The 21,827-nt window shown below is 41.8% G+C and overlaps 1 protein-coding gene across 1 annotated transcript in view; it reads right to left on the reverse strand.

Moving 5' to 3' along the window:
* Window positions 1–8,790: 8,790 nt before the first annotated feature.
* The window catches only part of LOC140211352 (protein limb expression 1 homolog), a 53,688-nt gene continuing 40,651 nt past the window's right edge, over window positions 8,791–21,827 (reverse strand). Inside the window, exons 4-8 of the mRNA XM_072281029.1 lie at window positions 18,844–18,939; window positions 16,706–16,783; window positions 14,719–14,995; window positions 12,886–13,088; window positions 8,791–8,859 (exon numbers count right to left, since the gene is read on the reverse strand). Of these exons, the coding sequence (XP_072137130.1) occupies window positions 8,791–8,859; window positions 12,886–13,088; window positions 14,719–14,995; window positions 16,706–16,783; window positions 18,844–18,939 (723 nt within the window). The remainder of the gene's footprint in view (window positions 8,860–12,885; window positions 13,089–14,718; window positions 14,996–16,705; window positions 16,784–18,843; window positions 18,940–21,827) is intronic.

Raw genomic sequence — 21,827 nt, forward strand, 5'->3', positions numbered from 1 at the left:
GTGCTTCGAAGTAAAAGTGTAGAAAATTGCTACAGTCAAAAAAGGGTTGACAAGACTCCAGTTAACCAGTGGATCATATAATCAGCCTGTAGCAATTTTTTAACTTCAGATTATATTTATATGAGCTACAACTAATCGATAGTGAGATGTCAATGTCAGTGCTCTGTTGATTTACAACTGCCTTCTAAATTCATGTGACAATGATTCCACTTTCACTGCCTAATGAGTTCAGGTTCTGAATCTCAACACATAAAGTCAGCAAGCAGAAACCACAGGAGATTAGTGTGCAAACTTAAAGCAAATGGTATTGGGGGTAAGGTATTGCTATGGATGGAGAATTGGTTAGCAGACAGGAAGCAAAGAGTGGGAATAAACGGGACCTTTTCAGAATGGCAGGCGGTGACTAGTGGGCTACCACAAGGCTCAGTGCTGGGACCCCAGTTGTTTACAATATATATTAATGACTTGGATGAGGGAATTAAATGCAGCATCTCCAAGTTTGTGGATGACACGAAGCTGGGCGGCAGTGTTAGCTGTGAGGAGGATGTTAAGGGGATGCAGGGTGACTTGGATAGGTTGGGTGAGTGGGCAAATTCATGGCAGATGCAATTTAATGTGGATAAATGTGAAGTTATCCACTTTGGTGGCAAAAATAGGAAAACAGATTATTATCTGAATGGTGACCGATTAGGAAAAGGGGAGGTGCAACGAGACCTGGGTGTCATTATACACCAGTCATTGAAAGTGGGCATGCAGGTACAGCAGGCGGTGAAAAAGGCGAATGGTATGCTGGCATTTATAGCAAGAGGATTCGAGTACAGGAGCAGGGAGGTACTACTGCAGTTGTACAAGGCCTTGGTGAGACCACACCTGGAGTATTGTGTGCAGTTTTGGTCCCCTAATCTGAGGAAAGACATCTTTGCCATAGAGGGAGTACAAAGAAGGTTCACCAGATTGATTCCTGGGATGGCAGGACTTTCATATGAAGAAAGACTGGATGAACTGGGCTTGTACTCGTTGAAATTTAGAAGATTGAGGGGGGATCTGATTGAAACGTATAAAATCCTAAAGGGATTGGACAGGCTAGATACAGGAAGATTGTTCCCGATGTTGGGGAAGTCCAGAATAAGGGGTCACAGTTTGAGGATAAAGGGGAAGCCTTTTAGGACCGAGATGAGGAAAAACTTCTTCACACACAAAGTGGTGAATCTGTGGAATTCTCTGCCACAGGGAACAGTTGAGGCCAGTTCATTGGCTATATTTAAGAGGAAGTTAGATATGGCCCTTGTGGCTACGGGGATCAGAGGGTATGGAGGGAAGGCTGGGGCGGGGTTCTGAGTTGGACGATCAGCCATGATCATAATAAATGGTGGTGCAGGCTCGAAGGGCCGAATGGTCTACTCCTGTACCTATTTTCTATGTTTCTATGTTTCTATAAATGTAAATCTTGAAGTTCGATGCTGTAAATGATGACATAATGCTTCATACTGTGGCTCTTACTTCAAAGGGACTGACACCAGGAGTTGGTCAGATATTGATGTTGTGATACTCAGTTCTTTATTTCTGAACATTGACGACTGCAAAGAGAAAATACCTTCCATTGTTTCGTGACTTGGAGAATAATTTGAAGATATCTGTGATGATGAATAGGTGAGATAAAGGAAGCTTTTTTAGGAAGCAAAAGACTTACTGCTGCAAGTTTGAAGTAAACAGTGAGAATTAACAGCATTTCTGTCGCCTTTGCTCACTGGCATAAATGCACTGTATATTTGTATTATGCTGATCATATGCACTGTTTGAGATGTTCTTCTGAGCCTTTCTCATTAGTCAGTCAGTAGTCAAGTGACATTGGATCCAAGTTCCAAACCATCAGGCTGATCAACACCTCCACCCAGTAGCCCAACCCCACAACGCAGATTTCATCTGGCCTGCTGCTCTCTCTAAGAGTTCCTCTTGCCAAGAGCCATTTTGTCATTTTATCATTTTATCATTTCCTGTTAGAGTCACCTTATCTTCAGATGCTCCTATGCCTCACTTTATGTACATACATTCAGTCTATCTATATGAGCTAATCGTATGTATATAGAAAATAGGTGCAGGAGTAGGCCATTCGGCCCTTTGAGCCTGAACCGCCATTTATTATGATCATGGCTGATCACCCAACCTTCCCTCCATACCCCCTGACCCCCGTAGCCACAAGGGCCATATCTAACTCCCTCTTAAATATAGCCAATGAACTGGCCTCAACTGTTTCCTGTGGCAGAGAATTCCACAGATTCACCACTCTCTGTGTGAAGAAGTTTTTCCTAATCTCGGTCCTAAAAGGCTTCCCCTCTATCCTCAAACTGTGACCCCTCGTTCTGGACTTCCCCAACATCGGGAACAATCTTCCTGCATCTAGCCTGTCCAATCCCTTTAGGATCTTATACGTTTCAATCAGATCCCCCCTCAATCTTCTAAATTCCAACGAGTACAAGCCCAGTTCATCCAGTCTTTCTTCATATGAAAGTCCTGCCATCCCAGGAATCAATCTGGTGAACCTTCTCTGTACTCCCTCTATGGCAAGGATGTCTTTCCTCAGATTAGGGGACCAAAACTGCACACAATACTCCAGGTGTGGTCTCACCAAGGCCTTGTACAACTGCAGTAGTACCTCCCTGCTCCTGTACTCAAATCCTCTCGCTATAAATGCCAGCATACCATTCGCCTTTTTCACCACCTGCTGTACCTGCATGCCCACTTTCAATGACTGGTGTATAATGACACCCAGCACCTCCCCTTTTCCTAATCGGCCACCATTCAGATAATAATCTGTTTTCCTATTTTTGCCACCAAAGTGGATAACTTCACATTTATCCACATTAAATTGCATCTGCCATGAATTTGCCCACTCACCCAACCTATCCAAGTCACCCTGCATCCTCTTAGCATCCTCCTCACAGCTAACACTGCCACCCAGCTTCGTGTCATCCGCAAATTTGGAGATGCTGCATTTAATTCCCTCATCCAAGTCATTAATATATATTGTAAACAACTGGGGTCCCAGCACTGAGCCTTGCGGTACCCCACTAGTCACCGCCTGCCATTCTGAAAAGGTCCCGTTTATTCCCACTCTTTGCTTCCTGTCTGCTAACCAACTCTCCACCCACACCAATACCTTACCCCCAATACCGTGTGCTTTAAGTTTGCACACTAATCTCCTGTGTGGGACCTTGTCAAAAGCCTTCTGAAAATCCAAATATACCACATCCACTGGTTCTCCCCTATCCACTCTACTAGTTACATCCTCAAAAAATACTATGAGATTCGTCAGACATGATTTTCCTTTCACAAATCCATGCTGACTTTGTCCGATCATTTCACCGCTTTCCAAATGTGCTGTTATCACATCCTTGATAACTGACTCCAGCAGTTTCCCCACCACCGACGTTAGGCTAACCGGTCTATAATTCCCTGGTTTCTCTCTCCCTCCTTTTTTAAAAAGTGGAGTTACATTAGCCACCCTCCAATCCTCAGGAACTAGTCCAGAACCTAACGAGTTTTGAAAAATTATCACTAATGCATCCACTATTTCTTGGGCTACTTCCTTAAGCACCCTGGGATGCAGACCATCTGGCCCTGGGGATTTATCTGCCTTTAATCCCTTCAATTTACCTAACACCACTTCCCTACTAACATGTATTTCGCTCAGTTCCTCCATCTCACTGGACCCTCTGTCCCCTACTATTTCTGGAAGATTATTTATGTCCTCCTTAGTGAAGACAGAACCAAAGTAATTATTCAATTGGTCTGCCATGTCCTTGCTCCCCATAATCAATTCACCTGTTTCTGTCTGCAGGGGACCTACATTTGTCTTTACCAGTCTTTTCCTTTTTACATATCTATAAAAGCTTTTACAGTCCGTTTTTATGTTGCCTGCCAATTTTCTCTCATAATCTTTTTTCCCCTTCCTAATTAAGCCCTTTGTCCTCCTCTGCTGAACTCTGAATTTCTCCCAGTCCTCAGGTGAGCCACTTTCTCTGGCTAATTTGTATGCTGCTTCTTTGGAATTGATACTATCCCTAATTTCTCTTGTCAGCCACGGGTGCACTACCTTCCTTGATTTATTCTTTTGCCAAACTGGGATGAACATTTATTGCAGTTCATCCATGCAACCTTTAAATGCTTGCCATTGCATATCCACCGTCAATCCTTTAAGTGTCATTTGCCAGTCTATCTTAGCTAATTCACGTCTCATACCTTCAAAGTTACCCCTCTTTAAGTTCAGAACCTTTGTTTCTGAATTAACTATGTCACTCTCCATCTTAATGAAGAATTCCACCATATTATACGGCCACACTCGACAGTTAGCTGTACATTGTGTTTTATGGGATTGCTTTTATATTAATATTTATTGGATTTTTTTATCCTTATTGTGTTTTTTATGCTGCATCATTTCCTCCGTAACAATCATTTCGTTCTGCTTATACTCGTGCACTGAAGAATGACGAGTGATCTTAAATATTGAAAAACCACCGGTGAAAAGGGTTAATCAAAGGTCGGATCTCATGAGTCTTAGCAGTTAAAACTGACACAGAAAATGGTTGTGATGATTGCAAAGCAATCCTCCCAGCCCTTTCATAGACAGCAGGGAGAGTACTGAGCACGATTATTAATAGCTGAAATAACAATGATCTTGCCATTTTAAGCTATTCATTGAGCAGCTTTTTGGTATGCAGGTAGTAACTTTTACAATATAACATTGTATTTTTACAGTTTTCATAATTTCCTCAATTTTGAATATATATTTTTTTGTACAGATGCTGAAAGGTATGTATATTGACAACTGTATAATTGTGGGGCTGCTGTAAAAATTCAGCTTTATTCAACCTGTCTGCTGAAATACCAAGTGGATTTTGTAAAGGCGTGAACTTTAGGTGTGAAGGACCTGATTCGCCTTGTTAAGCATTGGTTTAAGACTTCACTCACTAAACCTACTGATGCTAATAGGTTAGTGCATATTGTTTCCTTTCTGATTGTAACATTTGTTAACTCAATTTGTAAATCTAATAATCTGTAGTTTATAAACTATGATAATTAGTAATTATCATATCAATGGGGATCAGGCTGCTTTCAGTTCACATCGATTTCGATGAGAAGGGAAAGGTTTAAACAGGACCTAAGGGGTCGGTAACATTTTGTGCAGAAAGTGGTGAGTATATGGAACAAGCTGATAGTGGAATTGGTTGACGCAGATACAATGGTCTCATTTAAGAAGCACGGAGAGGTGCATCGAGGGGTGGGTGACTTGGAGAGAAATGTGCCATCTGTAGAAAATTGGGATGGGCAAGGTGGACAACGTGGTCAGCATGGACTCATTGGGCCCAAGGGCCTGTACACATGCTGCATGGCTCTATAACAGCAGGGACAAAACTGGATGTCTGGTATCAGACACGTATAGGACGTGGCCTGATCATCAGAGCCAACTGAATATAATCCATTGCTGGGGATGTTGGCCTGGGATTTGGGGGTGGTGTGGGGAGAGAACACCGATACTGCTTCACTTCTCCCTTCAGTAGCTATGAAGGATTTTGGAGAGATGGTGGTTTTCATAAACACAGGTGAATTTTGTATGTGTTAATAACATTTTCCAGTGCTTTCAGGAGCCTACTGAGGTTAGTCCATTGATCAGAACCATCCAGGAGATCAGAGATCACTGGCTATCACATGCACTTGACACAGCAAGATCCCAATCCATTGGCAAGTTGGTCCAAGATGCTCTTCTCCATGGATATTAAGTGCACATCAGTATTAAAGCCTGTCTGCTCAAAGACACACACATGGTGTTGGGGTAATGACATGTACACTGTTGCTGAGAGGCAATAATGTTTCAGACTACACAGGGCAAATGAGACAATAGATGATGTTGGAGAACCAGGATTGGATATCAGCTGTATACAAATTAAAAACAGCCCCATAAAGGTGGTTTATGTTTTCATAAGATGCCATGTAGTGTAGACAAGATAAAGTTCAGAGACATGACCTTCCAAAAGTTACTGTGCAGATCTTGAATTCAAATTGTTCATGAACTCCATTGAACAGTTTGAACAATACACACAAAATACTGGAGGACATCAGCAGGTCAGGCAGCATCCATGGAAATGAACAAACAGTTGATGTTTTGGGGCCAAGACCCTTCTTCAGGACCGAAGGAAGATGCCGGAATGAAAGAATAGGGGGAAGAGGAAGGAGTAAGGATGAAGCTAGATGGGTAAGACAGGTAAAAGGATGGAGCAGAAGGAATCTGATAGGAGAGGAGAGTGGACCATGGGAGAAAAGGAAATAGGAGAGGCACTATGGGGAGGTGACAATCAGGTGAGAAGTGGGAAGAGGGGAGATGGTGGGGGGAACAATTTTTTTTTACTGGAAGGAGAAATTGATATTCATGCCATCAGGTGGAGGCTACTCAGATGGAATACAAGGTGTGTCTCCTCCACCCTGAGTCTGGCCTTATCTTGGCATTAGAGAAGGCTATGCACTGACATGTTGGACCAGGAATGGGAATTGGAACTAAAGTGTTTCGCCACTGCGAAGTTCCACTTTTGGCGAATGGAGCAGAGGTGCTGAACAAAGTGGACCCCAAATTATGACCAGTCGCCCCAATGTTGTATTGGGAGCACCCAACACATTAGCTGAGCCCAGCAGATTTGCAGGTGAAATGTTGCCTCACCTGGAAGGTCTGTTTGGGGCCCTGAATGGAGCTGAGGGAGGAGGTGAATGGGCAGGTGAAATACTTCAGCTGCTTGCAGGGATGAGTGCCCGGAGGGACAAATGGGCAATGGAGTCACAGAAGGTGCGATCCCTGTGGAAAGTGAAGAAAAAGGAGTGGTAAAGATGGGTTTGGTGGTAGGATCCCTTTGGAGATAGAGGACGTTGTGCAGAATGATGTGTTGGAAATGGAGGCTCATGGGGTGGTAGGTAAGGACAAGAGGAACAATATAATTGTTAAGGCAGCGGGAAGGTGGGGTGAATGAATGTTTGGGAAATGGAGAAGATGCGGGTGAGGGCAATATCTATGGTGGAGGAAAGGAAACCACATTCTTTGAAGAAAGAAAACATCTCTGATGTCCTGGAAGGGAAAGCCTCATCCTGGGAATGGATGCAGTGGAAATGAAGAAACAGCGAAAAGAGAATAACAATTTTACATGAGACAAGGTGGGAAGAGGTAAAGTGAATATAGACATCGGAATCAGAAGGTTTGTAAAATATGTGAGTCAATAGTTTGTCTCTAGAGATGGAGACAGAGAGATGGAGAAAGGGGAAGGAGATGTTAGAAATGGACCAAGTGAATTTAATGGCAGGGTGAACGTTGGAGGCAAAGTTGAAGGAATTGACAAGCTCAGTATGGAATGAAACAGCATTAATGCAGTCATCAATGTAGCACAGGAAGAGGAGGGGGGCATTACTGGAGAAGGTTTAGAACATGGACTGTTCTACGTAGCCAGTAAAAAGCCAGTGCCCATGGCTACCCCTCGACTTTGGAGAAGGTAGGAAGAGCCGAAGGAAATTTTGTTGAGGGTGAGGACCGGTTCTGTCAGGCAGAAAGGTACAGGGAAACTGGTTGGTTCTCTTATTGAGAAAGAAGTGGAGAGCTTTAAGGTCTTCTTGATGGGGGCAATGAACAATTTCAATTCTTTATGATAGCTGTATCCTTCTGAGACCAATGCACAAAATTTATCACAAATGAGAAATAGAAAAGAGACTTTGATAACAATGTGCCTTATAACTACCCTTAAGAACATAGGATAGGAAAACACACAATGTTAAAGTTGTTAAAAGTGACTTGCTAAGCTTATTGTACATATTTTCCCAGTTAAAACATGGTTAATAAGATTGTGATCATGACAATCTACTACAACTATTAATGGATTATATAGGCTAATGTATTAAATAGAATAATGCCTACTTTGGGTATTAACAAAGATGTTCACTTACACTGAATTTACCAAGCAAGTTTAATATTTTTCTATAGATTTGGAATGCTGTCTTCTTCTTATGCCATGGAGCTGATTACCATCTATGTTTGGTAATTGGCAGGAAAGCCCATCTTTTTCTGTTTGTTTCAAGGTCTCCGAGCAGTACTCAAATTCCCAATCAATTGCAGTGATATTTTCATCGTCTGGTATGATCATTATGACAAAACCTTTCAATTGTGAAAGAATTTCTTCAGAAACAAAGCAGGTAAGGTAACTAAGAATAAATTAACAAATCTAAGGTATAAATTTGCACAGATATAAATTGGGTTCTGCACTCATTTAGAATAAATGAATGCAAATCAGGGGTTCCTTTAAAATATATATAAGCAAATATGTACAGATACAACTAGATTAAGTAGTATCCCTTTGCTGTAGAGTTACACTATCCCCTTAGATTAGGAAGTCTAACTGGAGAAGGTGAGGCTGAAGTCACTGTCTAAAATGTACTCGCACACCAGAAAGTTATAAATTTGGTACCTGCTCACTGGTAATCTCTGCCACTTCTGCAGAAGAGCATTAACTTTAACTTTGGTCCCCTGAATACACCAGTAAGTATCTGAAACAACCTAGCCACTGCTATTGTGTCTATTTATATGAATATTGAGTGAAAATAGATTTTGTTTGCCTGTAAAATTCTCAGAATCCAATAATCCTCCAAAATGAATGAAGAATAGCCACTTGAGCAAACTCCAAAATTCCAAGAATCCGGAGGCTGGTAAGAAGTATTAATTTTCAATTGATCAGAAAGAGGTGGCATGTTTTGGTAGAGAGAATATCATGCCTGCTGGATCTGACTGAATTTGTGAACAGGTGACTTAACAGTAAGTAGTTGAGAACGTATTATCTATTGGATAGCATACAAAACAGAAAATGACGGAAATATTCAGCAGGGTAGGCCACATCTGTGGGAAGAGAAACTGAGTTAATATTTCTGTTTGAAAGCCTTCATTAGGACTGAGGACGAGTGGAAATAAAAGCCTGTTAAGCTTCCAGGGGTTGTGGATGGTGGGGAGAGAAGGTGCCTCTGATTGGGTAACATGAGATCTATGTCTGCTTTGCTAATATATAAACTTAAGGAAGTCTTCAATGATGCCCTGCGTCTGTGATTGTCGACCATTATTAATGGCAATTAAAGTGAAATCAGTTGTTACCCTGATTTGGAAAGTGACAGTGGAAGCAGATAGGGTAAGGGGCTAATGGGCAGGTGTTGAAGATGACAGGATATGACTCAAGGTCTCCCAAAATGATCTGCTTTGGACCCTTTTTTTATAAGTGCCTACATCATGGGAATGAAAGCCCTGTCTCCGGAAATGTTGATAGTACAGATAGTTGGAATACAGTGTCCGTGAAGCCTTACATTACAAAAAGATGCTAACAGTTTGAGTGAATGGTCAAATTTGTGGCAAATGGGTCTCAAGGTGAAACTTGAGGTTGTCTGCTTTAAGGTAAAGCAGCCTATGTCAGTGTTTTGTCAAAATGTTGAAGAGTTAAATGTGAAGATCCAAAGGGAAGGTGTCTGAGTACATGCACAGCTAATAAATATGAGATTCTGCAGATGTTGGAAATCCAGAACAACACACAAAAGGTTGGAGGAACTTGGCTGGTCAGGCAACATCTATGGAAGTAAACAGTCGATGTTTCAGTCCTGATGAAGCGCCTTGGCCCGATACGTCAACTAGTTGTACATACACATCTAAAGTGCCGTCAATGGGTACAGAATGTTATTAAAATAACAAAGAGTATTTTTACCCAGAGGCCAAAAAATTAAAGATTCGCTTTATTAGGGTCTTTATTAGACCAAATGCCCACAATCCTATAAAATTACAGTAAATCAAAGAACTATAGATGCTGGAGGTCCAAAATAAACATGGAGAATGCTGGAAATGCTCAGGTGGTCAGGCAGCTGTGGAAAGAATTAATGTTTCATAAGAGTGTGCTTCATAACTCCATTAATTGGTGACTGAGCACCAAGAAAGTAACTATGAAAGATGTCAAATAAACTCTCAAACAGTCCAGCCGTTACTCTTTGAGATGGAACCTGTCACCTTAATTTATGTATCATATGCTTAGATGTGACTAGTCTTCACTATGTTTTTCTTGAAAAGTTCAAATCTATAAATAAAAACGTTGTTGTGAAAGGACGATGAGGACATTTCCTGATTTCCAGCATGCAGTATTTTTCTTTTGGAAAAGGAGAATATTGTCCATAAGCCAGACATTGCTTTCAGATAAACTTCAGCTCAGTCAGCTCTACAAAGCCACGCTGGCTGATAATCAAGGACTAGTGTCATTAAGGACGAGTGACGTCTGATGGAATAGTCAAACAATAAGCCAATATTACATGATCTTGCAATTATTTTTTATGGACCTGCTCTGCCTCATTGCAGGTGAAGTCAGAAGAAAGCAACTGGGTAGGTTCTGATCATCTGTAGTATTTACTGGAACCCTGATGCAAACGTTTAAACAAAGAAACCTCTGGCTGTGTCCTGCTCCTCCAACCTAAATGACTGAACAACACTTGGAGAAAAGTATTGAGAGAAACAGAAATGCAGAATATGTTCTGTGTGGAGGGGCATGGCCACATGTGGCCATTTTTGCTTGAGATAAGGAAAGCCTTTAGACTTGTCCTGCATCGCAATGGAAGAACCAACAGGAAATCATAATCTGCCTGACTTCATCCACAGCAACCTAACCACTGCGTACATGTCTAACCAAGAGAGTAGGTGTAGAAGTGATCAAAACCAAATGGTGGAGCAGAATTGATGGGAAAAATGGCCCAATTCTGCTCCTATATCTTATAGCCCTATGGTCTTATAACAAAGAACTGTGTTATAGAGTGGGGAAGAAATGGAAGAATTTAGGCTTGTGATTTTGGAACACCATAGCCCCTTGTGTTACAAAATCACAGGAGCTGACAGCGGAATGAAAAGAACAGGGGTCAGTCAAGGTTAGGGAGCGTTATTTACTGGGAACAGAGGCATCACAATGGAAAGGATGGTGGCTGAACAAACCAACAGAATTACTTAAACCAGGGATTTCCACATTTCTCTTGTGCTCTGTTATTGATTGAACACCCATTATGCCTCACTATGAAAACCTGGAAGAATAAACCTATCAAAGTAACCCTCACCAAGCTTCTCTGAGATTAATGATACTCGGATGATCCACTATTATTTGAGAAGCATTTGGATAGGTACATGGAGGAGCAGGGTTTAGAGGGATGTGGGCCAAATGCAGGAAATTGGAACTGGCTGGGTAGGCACCATTGCTGGCCTGGACTCTGGGCTGAAGTCCTGTACCCATGCTCTATTACAATACTGTGCAAAAGTGTGTGTGTGTGTGTGTGTGTGTGTGTGTAACTGCATTAGAGAAAACTTGTAAATATAATGATGGCCCAATTGACACATCAAGTGTCTGGCTACCAAAAAGGCAACCTTCATTTATAAAATACCCATATCTTAAGAATGGCAATCGTTCAGTAAATTTGCACAGTATAAACACCTCCTTTCTCCATCACTTGTATCAAGTCGCAGAGACACTGCTCCCCTTTGAAAACAAGTGGGAATCTGATAATCTCAACATTTGAGGCATTAAGGAATAAGTGTTTAAAGCACCGGTTCAGCAGTTTGATACTGGATCACTGGTGAGCTGGGCCACATAGACAGATGTCAATCGTCAACCGTGTTGATGACATGATGGAAAAACAAATACAAAGAAAACATGAAAACCATCAGTTTCAATTGAAATAACACATCCAGTGAAGCTATGAAGGCATTAATTATATTTGCTGAACATCCAGCTTTTGAGGGGGAGATCATTAGGGTCTGTAATTCCTAGAACATTACGATACAGCTCAGTCAGTGTGGTGTGGGATCTGTCCGATCTGTCCCTTTTAATCACTCAAGGAGCTGCAGAGACCACAGGATGGAGGAGCTGGAAGATAGAGGACACGGTGTGATGCTGCATAAAGCTCACATTTGTTCTTCCTTCCTTCAGTCTCACAGCCCCTTCACCAGGAACTGTGCACAGGCGGGTTTTGATCACAGGTTTGCAAAACCAAGAAAGGTAAATGTGCAGAACTTACACGAGTTTCTGAGTTGAGTTCAAAGGTGAACATACAAATCTAAGGGTCTTGTTAACCCTACACTATAGGATATACACTCAGACAAATGAGGGGATGTAACCTCACAAATACGCTGCAGGATTACCTGACATGATGAAAAACAAGCAAGTAAAATGAAGTGAGGCATTTTACATTTAATGAAACCTGCAACATATTTTATTGAACACCAAACCTACACTTAAAAACGCACTGAAAAAATCTTCATGTAAAAAAATGTCGTCACATCAGACTAGACTCTTAAAATGAACCCCCAACTCAATGTTGGCGGCTGTTAATTATGTGCAATCATCCCGATTACATTACCAAGCCCCCTACACAGCACCAGCCCCTGCCAGAATTCACTAAAACTGGCATGGTGAGCCTGCCTGGAGCTCGGACGAGCCGCCTGGCTCGGGTCCAGTGTTCCATGGGTGGAGGAACCACAGATGTCTCTGGCTCATCCAGAGGTGTGTTGACACATACACAGCCATGCTGTGGCACTAGAGGGCATGGCAGCGGAATACTCCAAATCTTGGAGGGCTGGCTTAAGGTGATCTACCAAAATACGTTCAGGTTTACTCCTCATCTTTTCTCCCTGTTCCAAAACCTGGAACAGGCCATCATAAGGGAGCTGAAAGGGACACTGGGGTGCATCATGGCAGAGGAAAACAAACAAGGCAGAACGTAGGTCAACAGGAATTCAAGAGCACTGTAGGTTCTGTACACCATGTTGGGAGGTAGGAATAGCTGAAAAGGAATTGAGTTTACCGAGGAGGGTGGAACACTGTCGCGAGGCCGACCAGGCGGTCGTGGCATCAGGAATAAAATCACCTGGCACTCGTCCTCCAGAGAAGTCCTCAAGGCAGCCTTTAAGGAGCGTTGAGACTGCTCACGTAGGTCATTGGACTGTGGGTGATACGCTTGTGGTGCCCTAATGTCAGGGTTCTGGGCCATCTGAATTGGACTGGGGACTGCAGTCAGAGGAGATATCAGATGGGGTGCCAAACCGAGTAAGCCAGGTGCTGATGGCCGCCCAAAATACCCAAGCCACGTCTGTGGCCCTCGTCGATGCTTGAGGGATGACCTCTGGCCTCCTGGTAGTACAGTCCGCCATGTAAGAAGGGGTGTGAAATTGTAGGGGGCGGGGGGATAAAAGGAGGACCAACAAGGTCCACATTGACATGGTCAAACTGTCGCTCAGGGACCTCAAAAGGACCTGAATGTGACAGTTAATTTTTGCCCGTTGGCACTCCACACAAGCTGCAGTCCAATAACGCACATCTTTTCTAAGTCTGTGCCAGACAAAATTTAGTGCAATCAGTTCCTGTGAGGCCTTCTGGCCTGGATGCGAGAGGCCATGCATGGAGTCAAAAACAGTCTGTCTCCTGTTTCTAGGCACGATGGGGCGAGGACAACCGGTTGAGACATCACACAGGAGGGAAACCACAACTTCACATCAGCCAACAGCTAGCCCGTGACTGCTGTTCGGTAAGCCTGGACCTGTGGGTCAGTAGCTTGGTCGGCTGCCATGCGGTATAGTCAACCCCCATGTGTACGGCCATGAGAGGCAATCAGCCACAGCATTATTTTTCCCCTTGATATGTTGTATATCGGTTGTGAACTCTGATATGTACTACTGCCCTGAACAAAAACATTGCCTGGTGTCTCAGAGCTGGATGTGTCTGCACCTGCTACCCCTTCCCGTCCCTGCCACTCCTTCTCTGCCATCTGTCTCTCACCCCTCTCGCAGTGCTCCACCCTCGCCATTCCCAACATACTTTGCTCCCACCAGATTTACAAACTCGCTCTCCACTCCACATTGACAATACAGCACCTTGCAAAAGCCTCAGACACCCTAATATATATATGTGCCTAAGACTTTTGCACAGTACTGTATGGTTCAGTTACAACACAATTAATGTAACATTAATCACATATACACTTAGGCATTAACAATTAGACAAATGAGTACACCGTGCTGAATACCAAACCTCAGTGAATTTCTATTTGCAGATTATTCCTGTGTTTATTATTACACTCTCCTGTGATTTTTCTCTGTGGAGTGTACAAGGATGAGAGGGGACTTGATAGAGGTCTACAAGATTATGAGAGGCATAGATAGGATGGATAGCCAGTACCTGTTTCCCAGGGCACGAATAGCAAACACCAGAGAGCATATGTACAAAGTTAAGGGAGGGAAGTTTAGGGGAGAGATTAGGGGTAAGTTTTTTTTTTACATAGAGGGTTGTGGGTGCCTGGAATGACTTGCCAGGGATGGCGTTGGAGGCTAAAACATTAGGGGTATTTAAGAGCCTCTTGGACAGGCACATGGATGAAAGAAAAATAGAGGGTTACAGGGTAGTTTGGGTTTAGTACTTCTTTTTAAGGAATATATGGGTCAGCACAACATCAAGGGCCGAAGGGCCTGTACTGCGCTGTAGTTGTCTAGTGTCTAGTGTCATATTTCTGCCATGACTCATCCGAGTGGCATCTGCTGATTTTCGTCTTGATGATAGTGAGTTTCAATGTAGAAAATCACATAATCTCTGAATCCTGGCTATAAATTCCTGTACTGTATGAGTTGCATTTGGTTGCACAAACCTGACAAATTAAGGTCACATAAAGTCTGTTCACACATTGGATCACTGTTGAATTTTGACCCGATCTGACTGAGTGAGAGCGTCAGAATTTCTTTCCTTTCTTTGTGGAACCGCAGCTCGTGGCCTTTTTCTCTGGCTCTCTCCAGCTCTTTGAGGACGGACTGGAGCTCCTGAGAAATAATTCCTGGTATCTTCTTTTCCTTCAAAATCCAGTCTAGTGCCATTTGACTTCTCAAACAATCATCCAAAGGTTGCTTGGAGTAATAGGAAATTACATCCTGCAGAAAAGAATGGAATGCCCATTAAAAAGGATGGCTTATTCACAATATAACCATGTAATAATTACAGCACAGAAACAGGCCATCTCCGCCCTTCTAATCCGTGCCGAACTCTTACTCTCACCTAGTCCCACCGACCTGCACTCAGCCCATAATACATTACCTACTGTACAAAGCGTACCAGGAATATTTTGATAAGTTACCTTTTAAATTGATTATAATACATATGAAAATAGTAAAAACTATATTTCACATACATTTATAAAGTGGTGATTCAGAAGCAGATTTAATATTACGTGAAATTTGTTGTTTTGCAGCAGCAGTGCAAAGATAAGTGTTTATCAAAAGGAATGCATAAATCCTGCTTTTGTTGCAATTTGCCAGGATATTCATTCCCAGCAAATGTGCAATGTAGTTGCATCAATACTTTGTAATTTGGTTAAGAAATTGATCCCAATGGAAGCAGAGTACAATGTGCTGGCTTAAATATATGGTGAGCTTTAGAAATGGGGGGACAGATTTCAGAATCAGAACCAGATTTAGTATCACTGGCATACGTTATGAAATTTGTTGTTCTGCGGTAGCAGTGTATTGCAATATATAGTAAAAAATGAGCGATAGATTATAATAAGAAATATATTTAAATTAAGTGATTTAATTAGTGAAGAGAGCAAAGGAAAAATAGTGAGGTAGTGTATATGGGTTCATTGTCCTTTCAGAAATCTGATGGTGGAGAGGCAAAAGCTGTTCCTGAATTGTTGAGTGTGTGTATTCAAGCCCCTGTACCTCCTCCCTGATGGTAGCAATGAGAAGATGGGATGTGCTGGGTGATGGTGGGCTTTAATGATGGATGCTGCCTTCTTAGAGGCGTTCCCTTTTGAATGCTGGGGAGGCTAGTGCCCATGATGGAGCTGGTTGAGTTTACAACTTTCTGTAGCTTTTTTGGATCCTTTGCAGTGACCCCTCCATACAAGATGGTGAGCCAACCAGTTAGAATGCTCTCCATGGTACATAGCAAGTTTCCTCAAACTCCTAATGAAATATAGTTGCTGTCATGCCTTCTTTGTAAATGCATCAATATACTAGGCACAGGGTAGATCTTCAGAGATGTTGACATCAGGAATTTGAAACTATTTGCCGTTTCCACTGCTGATCCTTCATTGAGGACTAGTGTGTGTTCCCTTCACTTCCCCTTCTTGAAGTCCACAATCAATTTCTTAGTCTTACTGACGTTGAGTGCAAGGTTGTTGGTGTAACACCACTCAACCTGATGACCTAGTTCGCTCCTCTACACCTCCTCATCACCACCTGAAATTCTGCCTATGATAGTTATATTATCGGCACATTTGTAGATTGGAATTTGAGCTGTGCCTAGCCACCAGTGGTGGGTGTAGAGAGAGTAGAGCAGTGGGCTAAGTACACATCTCTGAGGTGTGCCAGTGCTGATTGTCAGAGAGGAGATGTTATTTCCGATCGGCATTGACTGTGGTCTCTCAATGAGGAAGTCAAGGATCTAGTTGTAGGGGGAGGTACAGAGCTTATTGATTAGTACTGTGGGTATGATTATGTTAAACGCAGAGTTGTAATCAATAAACAGAGCCAAGTGCAAGTTAATGTTTTAGTTTTGGGATTCAATTTAATTTTTTAAAAACTTCTTTAGCAAAAATCATCTGCTGAACACATCTTTTGCCTTGACAACCACACCATTACCTGTCGGGAACACTTCCTTTCTCTCAGGACTTTCAAGCTCCCATTCCAATGTAATAGTTGAAAGATGGTCATCAGTTCCTGCAAAACAAGAGGAAGTGAGTGTTCTTTACCTACAAACACAAGCAATGGGACCATGAGTGAGCCAAGCTGACCCTGGAGCCATCTCTAACACTCAGTCATATAAGGGCTAATATTCTTGCATCACTTCCCCTCCCTATCACTTTGATTACTTCAGTGTCAAAAACCCTATCAATCTCAGCACTGAGACTGAACACATATTCACCTCGGAGGTAGAGAATTCAAAAGATTTGCACCCTGTGAATGAAAGAATGAAGTATTTCATTAGCTTTATCTATAAGTTTTTCTTTAAAGTGTGTCCCTGGCCTCTTAACCTGAAACAAAGTGCCATTATCTCAGATGTATTAGCAGAATAAATATGATAAATTATAGACTTTCGTAACACAGGTTATTTATTTTGTTTCCACAGGAAATCGTGAGTTTGTAATAATGAGAAGCAAGTGTTCTCAAACAGAGGAAACACTCAGCAAGCATTTAATTAGGTACACCTGCACACCTGCTCATTAATGCAAATATCTAATCAGCCAATCATGTGATAGCAACTCAATACATGAAATCATGTAGACATGGTCAAGACGTTCAGTTGTTGTTTAGACCAAACATAAGAATGGGAAAGAAACAAGATCTAAGTGACTTTGACTGTGGAATGATTGTTGGTGCCAGATGGAGTGGTTTGAGTATTCCAGAAATTGCTGATTTCCTGGGATTTACTCACACAACACTCTCTAGAATTTACAGAGAATAGTATGGGGAATTTAAAAAAAAAACATCCAGTGAGCGGCAGTTCTGTGGGTGAAAATACCTTGTTAATGAGAGAAGTCAAAGGAGAATGGCCAGACTGGTTCAAGTTGACAGGAAGGTGTCAGTAACTCAAATAATCTTACATTACCACAGTGGTGTGCAGAAGAACATCGCAGAATGCACAACACATCAAACCTTTAAGTGGATGGGGTACAGCAGCAGAAGACCACAAACGTACACTCAGTGGTCACTTTATTAGGAACAGGAGTACCTAATACAGTGGCCATTGAGTGTACTGCGTAAGACAATCATTTTAGTTAGAATGCACTAATTTAATCAACATATTCTTCCAATATTACACAAACCAGTATAAAATAATGAAAAGAGTAATTTCAGTAAATAGTTCTTCACATTGGCTCCAACAATTAAGACACAAGAGATTCTGCAGATGCTGGAAATCTGGAGCAACACAACACAAAATGCTGGAGGAACTCAGCAGGTCAGGCAGCATCCATGGAAGGAACAACTGTCGAAGAACGTACCCTAATGTACCTCCCTCTATCACCAGCTCAGAAGTGCCCTCCATGCACTTACCACTCTGTGTGAAACGCCGACCACTTCAACCCGCTATACTTTCTTCCAATCACCTAAAAGTATGTTCTCTCATATTGCAAAAGTTACTTTCCCCAAGCAGTAAGGCTGATCAACACCTCCACAAACTATCCCACCCATCCACACGCCCCAGCACCACTATTTCTGTTCGAGTCCCCTTATGTACAGGCACTCCTGTGCCCAGTGTCACTTTATGGACATACAGTCAATCTATGTACAGAAGAAGCTAGCTTATTATGTATTTGCATGTTTTGTGTTTTTTTTAATTATTATGTTCTTTCTCTTAGTGTGTTTTTTTTGTGCTGCATCAGATCCAGAGTAACAATTATGTTGTTCTCTTTCATACTTGTATGATCTTGAATTTTGAATGTCCATTAATGCCTCGTATTATCTTGTACATCTCTATCAAGCCACCTTTCATCATCCTTCACTGCAAAGAGAAAAGCCCCAGCTCACTCAACCTATCTTCATAAGGCACAAGAGATTTTGCAGGTGCTGGAAATGCAGAGCAGTACACAGAAAATGCGGCACATCAGGCAGCATCAATGGCAGGAGTTCCCAAGCTTTCGTATGCCATGGACCAATACTATTAAGCAAGGGGTCTGGTCTGTGGACCCAAGGTTGGGAACCCCTGATCTATGGACAGAAATAAACAGTCAACGTTTCGGGCTGAGACTCTTCATCAAGATGTATGATGATCAAGTTACCTGAAATTCCAACATAGATTTTCCTTCATTTGCCTGCAGCATGTGGTAGTAGGTCCCAATGCTTGTGTTTGGATCCATAGCATCCTCTGAACTGCCCTTATAAAAATGGAATATAAAAAGTCTTGTAAAATTGCTTTTGATTTCCACTTCATCAATCTATCATACAACCTGGATCTCTAAGGGGAGCAAGATATTTCAATAAATATTTCTGAATGAAAAAAGTAAGAACATTTAAAAGCAAAGATGTAATGTGGATGCTTCGTTCAGCATTGGTCAGGTGACTCTTCAGGTATTGTGAGGAGTTTTGGGCCCCTTTAGGATGTCATTGGAGAGGGTCCCGAGGAGGTTCTCAAATGATCCTCAGAATGAAAGGGTTAATGTATGAGATGCATTTGATGGCTCTGGGCTTGTATTTGCTGGAGCTTAGAAGAGTTAGGGTTGGGAATCTCATTGAAACCTGTCAAATATTGAAAGACTTAGATAGAATGGATGTTGGGAAAATGTTTCCTATAGTGGGTGAGCCTAGAACCAGAGAGCACAGCCTATATCTGCTTATTTATTTAATTGATTATTCATTTATTTGTCTGTCTATCTATTTATTTATTCATATTTGCACAGCTTGTCTTCTTTTGCATGTTGGTTGTTTGTCACTCTTGTTCTTCATTAATTCTATTGTATTTCTATGTTTTACTGTGAATGCCCACAAAAAAATAAATCTCAAGTTAGAATGTGGTGACATGTATGTACTTCAATAATAAATATACTTTGAACTCTGATAAGCACCATTTGGCTTAGAGAAATAGTGTAAACGTTACCTGAAACATCATGTTGTCAAGGTGTTAGAGACTGCAGTAGGGAGGAGATGATGTGGTCAGTGAAGTTATCCATCACTAGCTCATTGGCAAAATGACCTCAGAGACACATATATCAATAAGCTTGAAAGAACACAGAGAACATTTACAAGGATGCGGCCGGGACATCGGGACCCGAGTTACAGGGGAAGGTTAATAGGATTGGACTTTATTCACTGGCGCATAGGGCGTTTAGGGGAAATCCTATAGATGTACAGTATACAAAATTACGAGAGGTGTGGATAGTGTGAGACTAGAACTAGAGGTCATAGATTTGGGTGAAAGGTGAAATTATTAAGGGGAACTGTTTCACTCAGAGGGTGTTGCAAGTGTGGAACGTGTTGCTGGTGGAAATTTTAGATGCAAGTTCGGTTGTAACAGTTGAGAAAAGTTTGATAGATACATGCATGGGAGAAGTATGGAGGGCTATGGTCAGGTACAGATACAAATGGGACTGGGCAGAGATCAGGCTGATATGGACGAGATGGGTTGAAGGGCCTGTTTCTGTGCTGTAATTATGATGTAATTAGGTGTTATACACAACTAAGCTGAAATATGATGGGTGGTGTTTTTTGGAGATTAAAACATCAGATATTATTATAAATTATTGTAATTTTTCAACTGAAATAAAATAGATTGCCACAGATTGCCTAGCCTGCCATCATTTATTAAATCCCTGAGCCGGTCTCTTGTACACCTGCAGGAGTTTAATCCCCATCCATTGAAAATATAGGTTGTCAGAGTGGAGATATTGTAAATGTGATGGTATCAATGTGTCTTCTAACCATGCAACTTATTTCCATAATTGCATGCAAATATGCTGCTCTAATTTGTACATATCTAATATTTCTGTGTAGTTACTGATCTTTTTTGGTTATGTAGTAAAGCAGCACGTTCTGTGGAGGAGGAGGAAATCACAGAAGGAAGAGTCCGGATTTCCACATTAAAGCAAAGATAAAGGAAAATCTGAATATTGCTGTTGATTTCAGTTCAGTGATATTCCTCATAACTGCAAGATCTGGGCCATGTTTCTAGCAGTGTTACTGCTTTGTGGCTAAGTGTGCAGCTGGTACAAAGTTCAAGGTTCAAAGTAAATTCATTATCGAAGTACATACAGCATCTCTCAGCATGTGCTTCCCAGATATTCATTTTCTTGCAGGCATTCACAGCAGATAAAAATAAATGCAATAGAATCAATGAAAAACTACACACAAAGTCGATCAAATAACCAATGTGCAAAAGAATACAAACTGTGCAAATACAACAACAATAATAAATAAATAAATAAATAAATAATATTGGGAACATCAATTGTACAGTCCTTGAAATTGAGTTCATAGTTGAGATGGGTGAAGTTATTCACGCTGGTTCAGGAGCCTGAAGGGTAACAACTGTTCCTGAACCTGGTGGTGTCGGGCCTAAGAATCCTGTACCTCCTTCCCAATGGCAGCAGCAAGAAGAGACCATGGCCTGGATAGCGTGGATCCTTGACGACAGATGCTGCTGTCCTGTGGTAACGCTCCTTGTGAGTGTGCTCAATGGTAGGGGGGTTCTCCTGTGATGGACTGGGCTGTATCCACTACATGCTGTGGGCTTTCCTGTTCAAGGGTATTGGTGTTTCCATCACAGGCCATGACGCAACCAGTCAGGATACTCTCCATTCTGCATGTGTAGAAGTTTGTCAAAGTTTAGCATGACTTCCTGAATCTGTGCAAACTTCTAAGAAAGTAGAGGTGCTGTCATGCCTTCTTTGTGATGACATTCGTATGTTGGTCCCAATACATATCCTCTGAATTGATAATACCAAGGAATTTAAAGTTACTGACCCTCCCCAACTCCAATATCCTGATTAGGACTGGCTCGTGGACCTCCAACTTCCCTGGAAGATAAGTGGAGGGGCAGGCAGTGTTGAAAAACAAGGTGTCTGCAGAAGGACTTGGACATATTTGGAGAATAGGAAAAGAAGAGGCAGATGGAATATAATATAGGGAAATGTTTGGTCATGCACACTGGTAAAAGGAGTAAAGGTGTCGACTTTTTGGTTACAGTGATTGATTCCAGACCCTCAGTATAAAGCTGCCTCGTGAGATGTCAGTTTTGTAAGCGAACATTGCTAACCAAAGACAAATCAGA

This window comes from Mobula birostris, chromosome 17, assembly GCF_030028105.1.
Source record: "Mobula birostris isolate sMobBir1 chromosome 17, sMobBir1.hap1, whole genome shotgun sequence".
In the NCBI taxonomy this organism is placed as follows: domain Eukaryota; kingdom Metazoa; phylum Chordata; class Chondrichthyes; order Myliobatiformes; family Myliobatidae; genus Mobula; species Mobula birostris.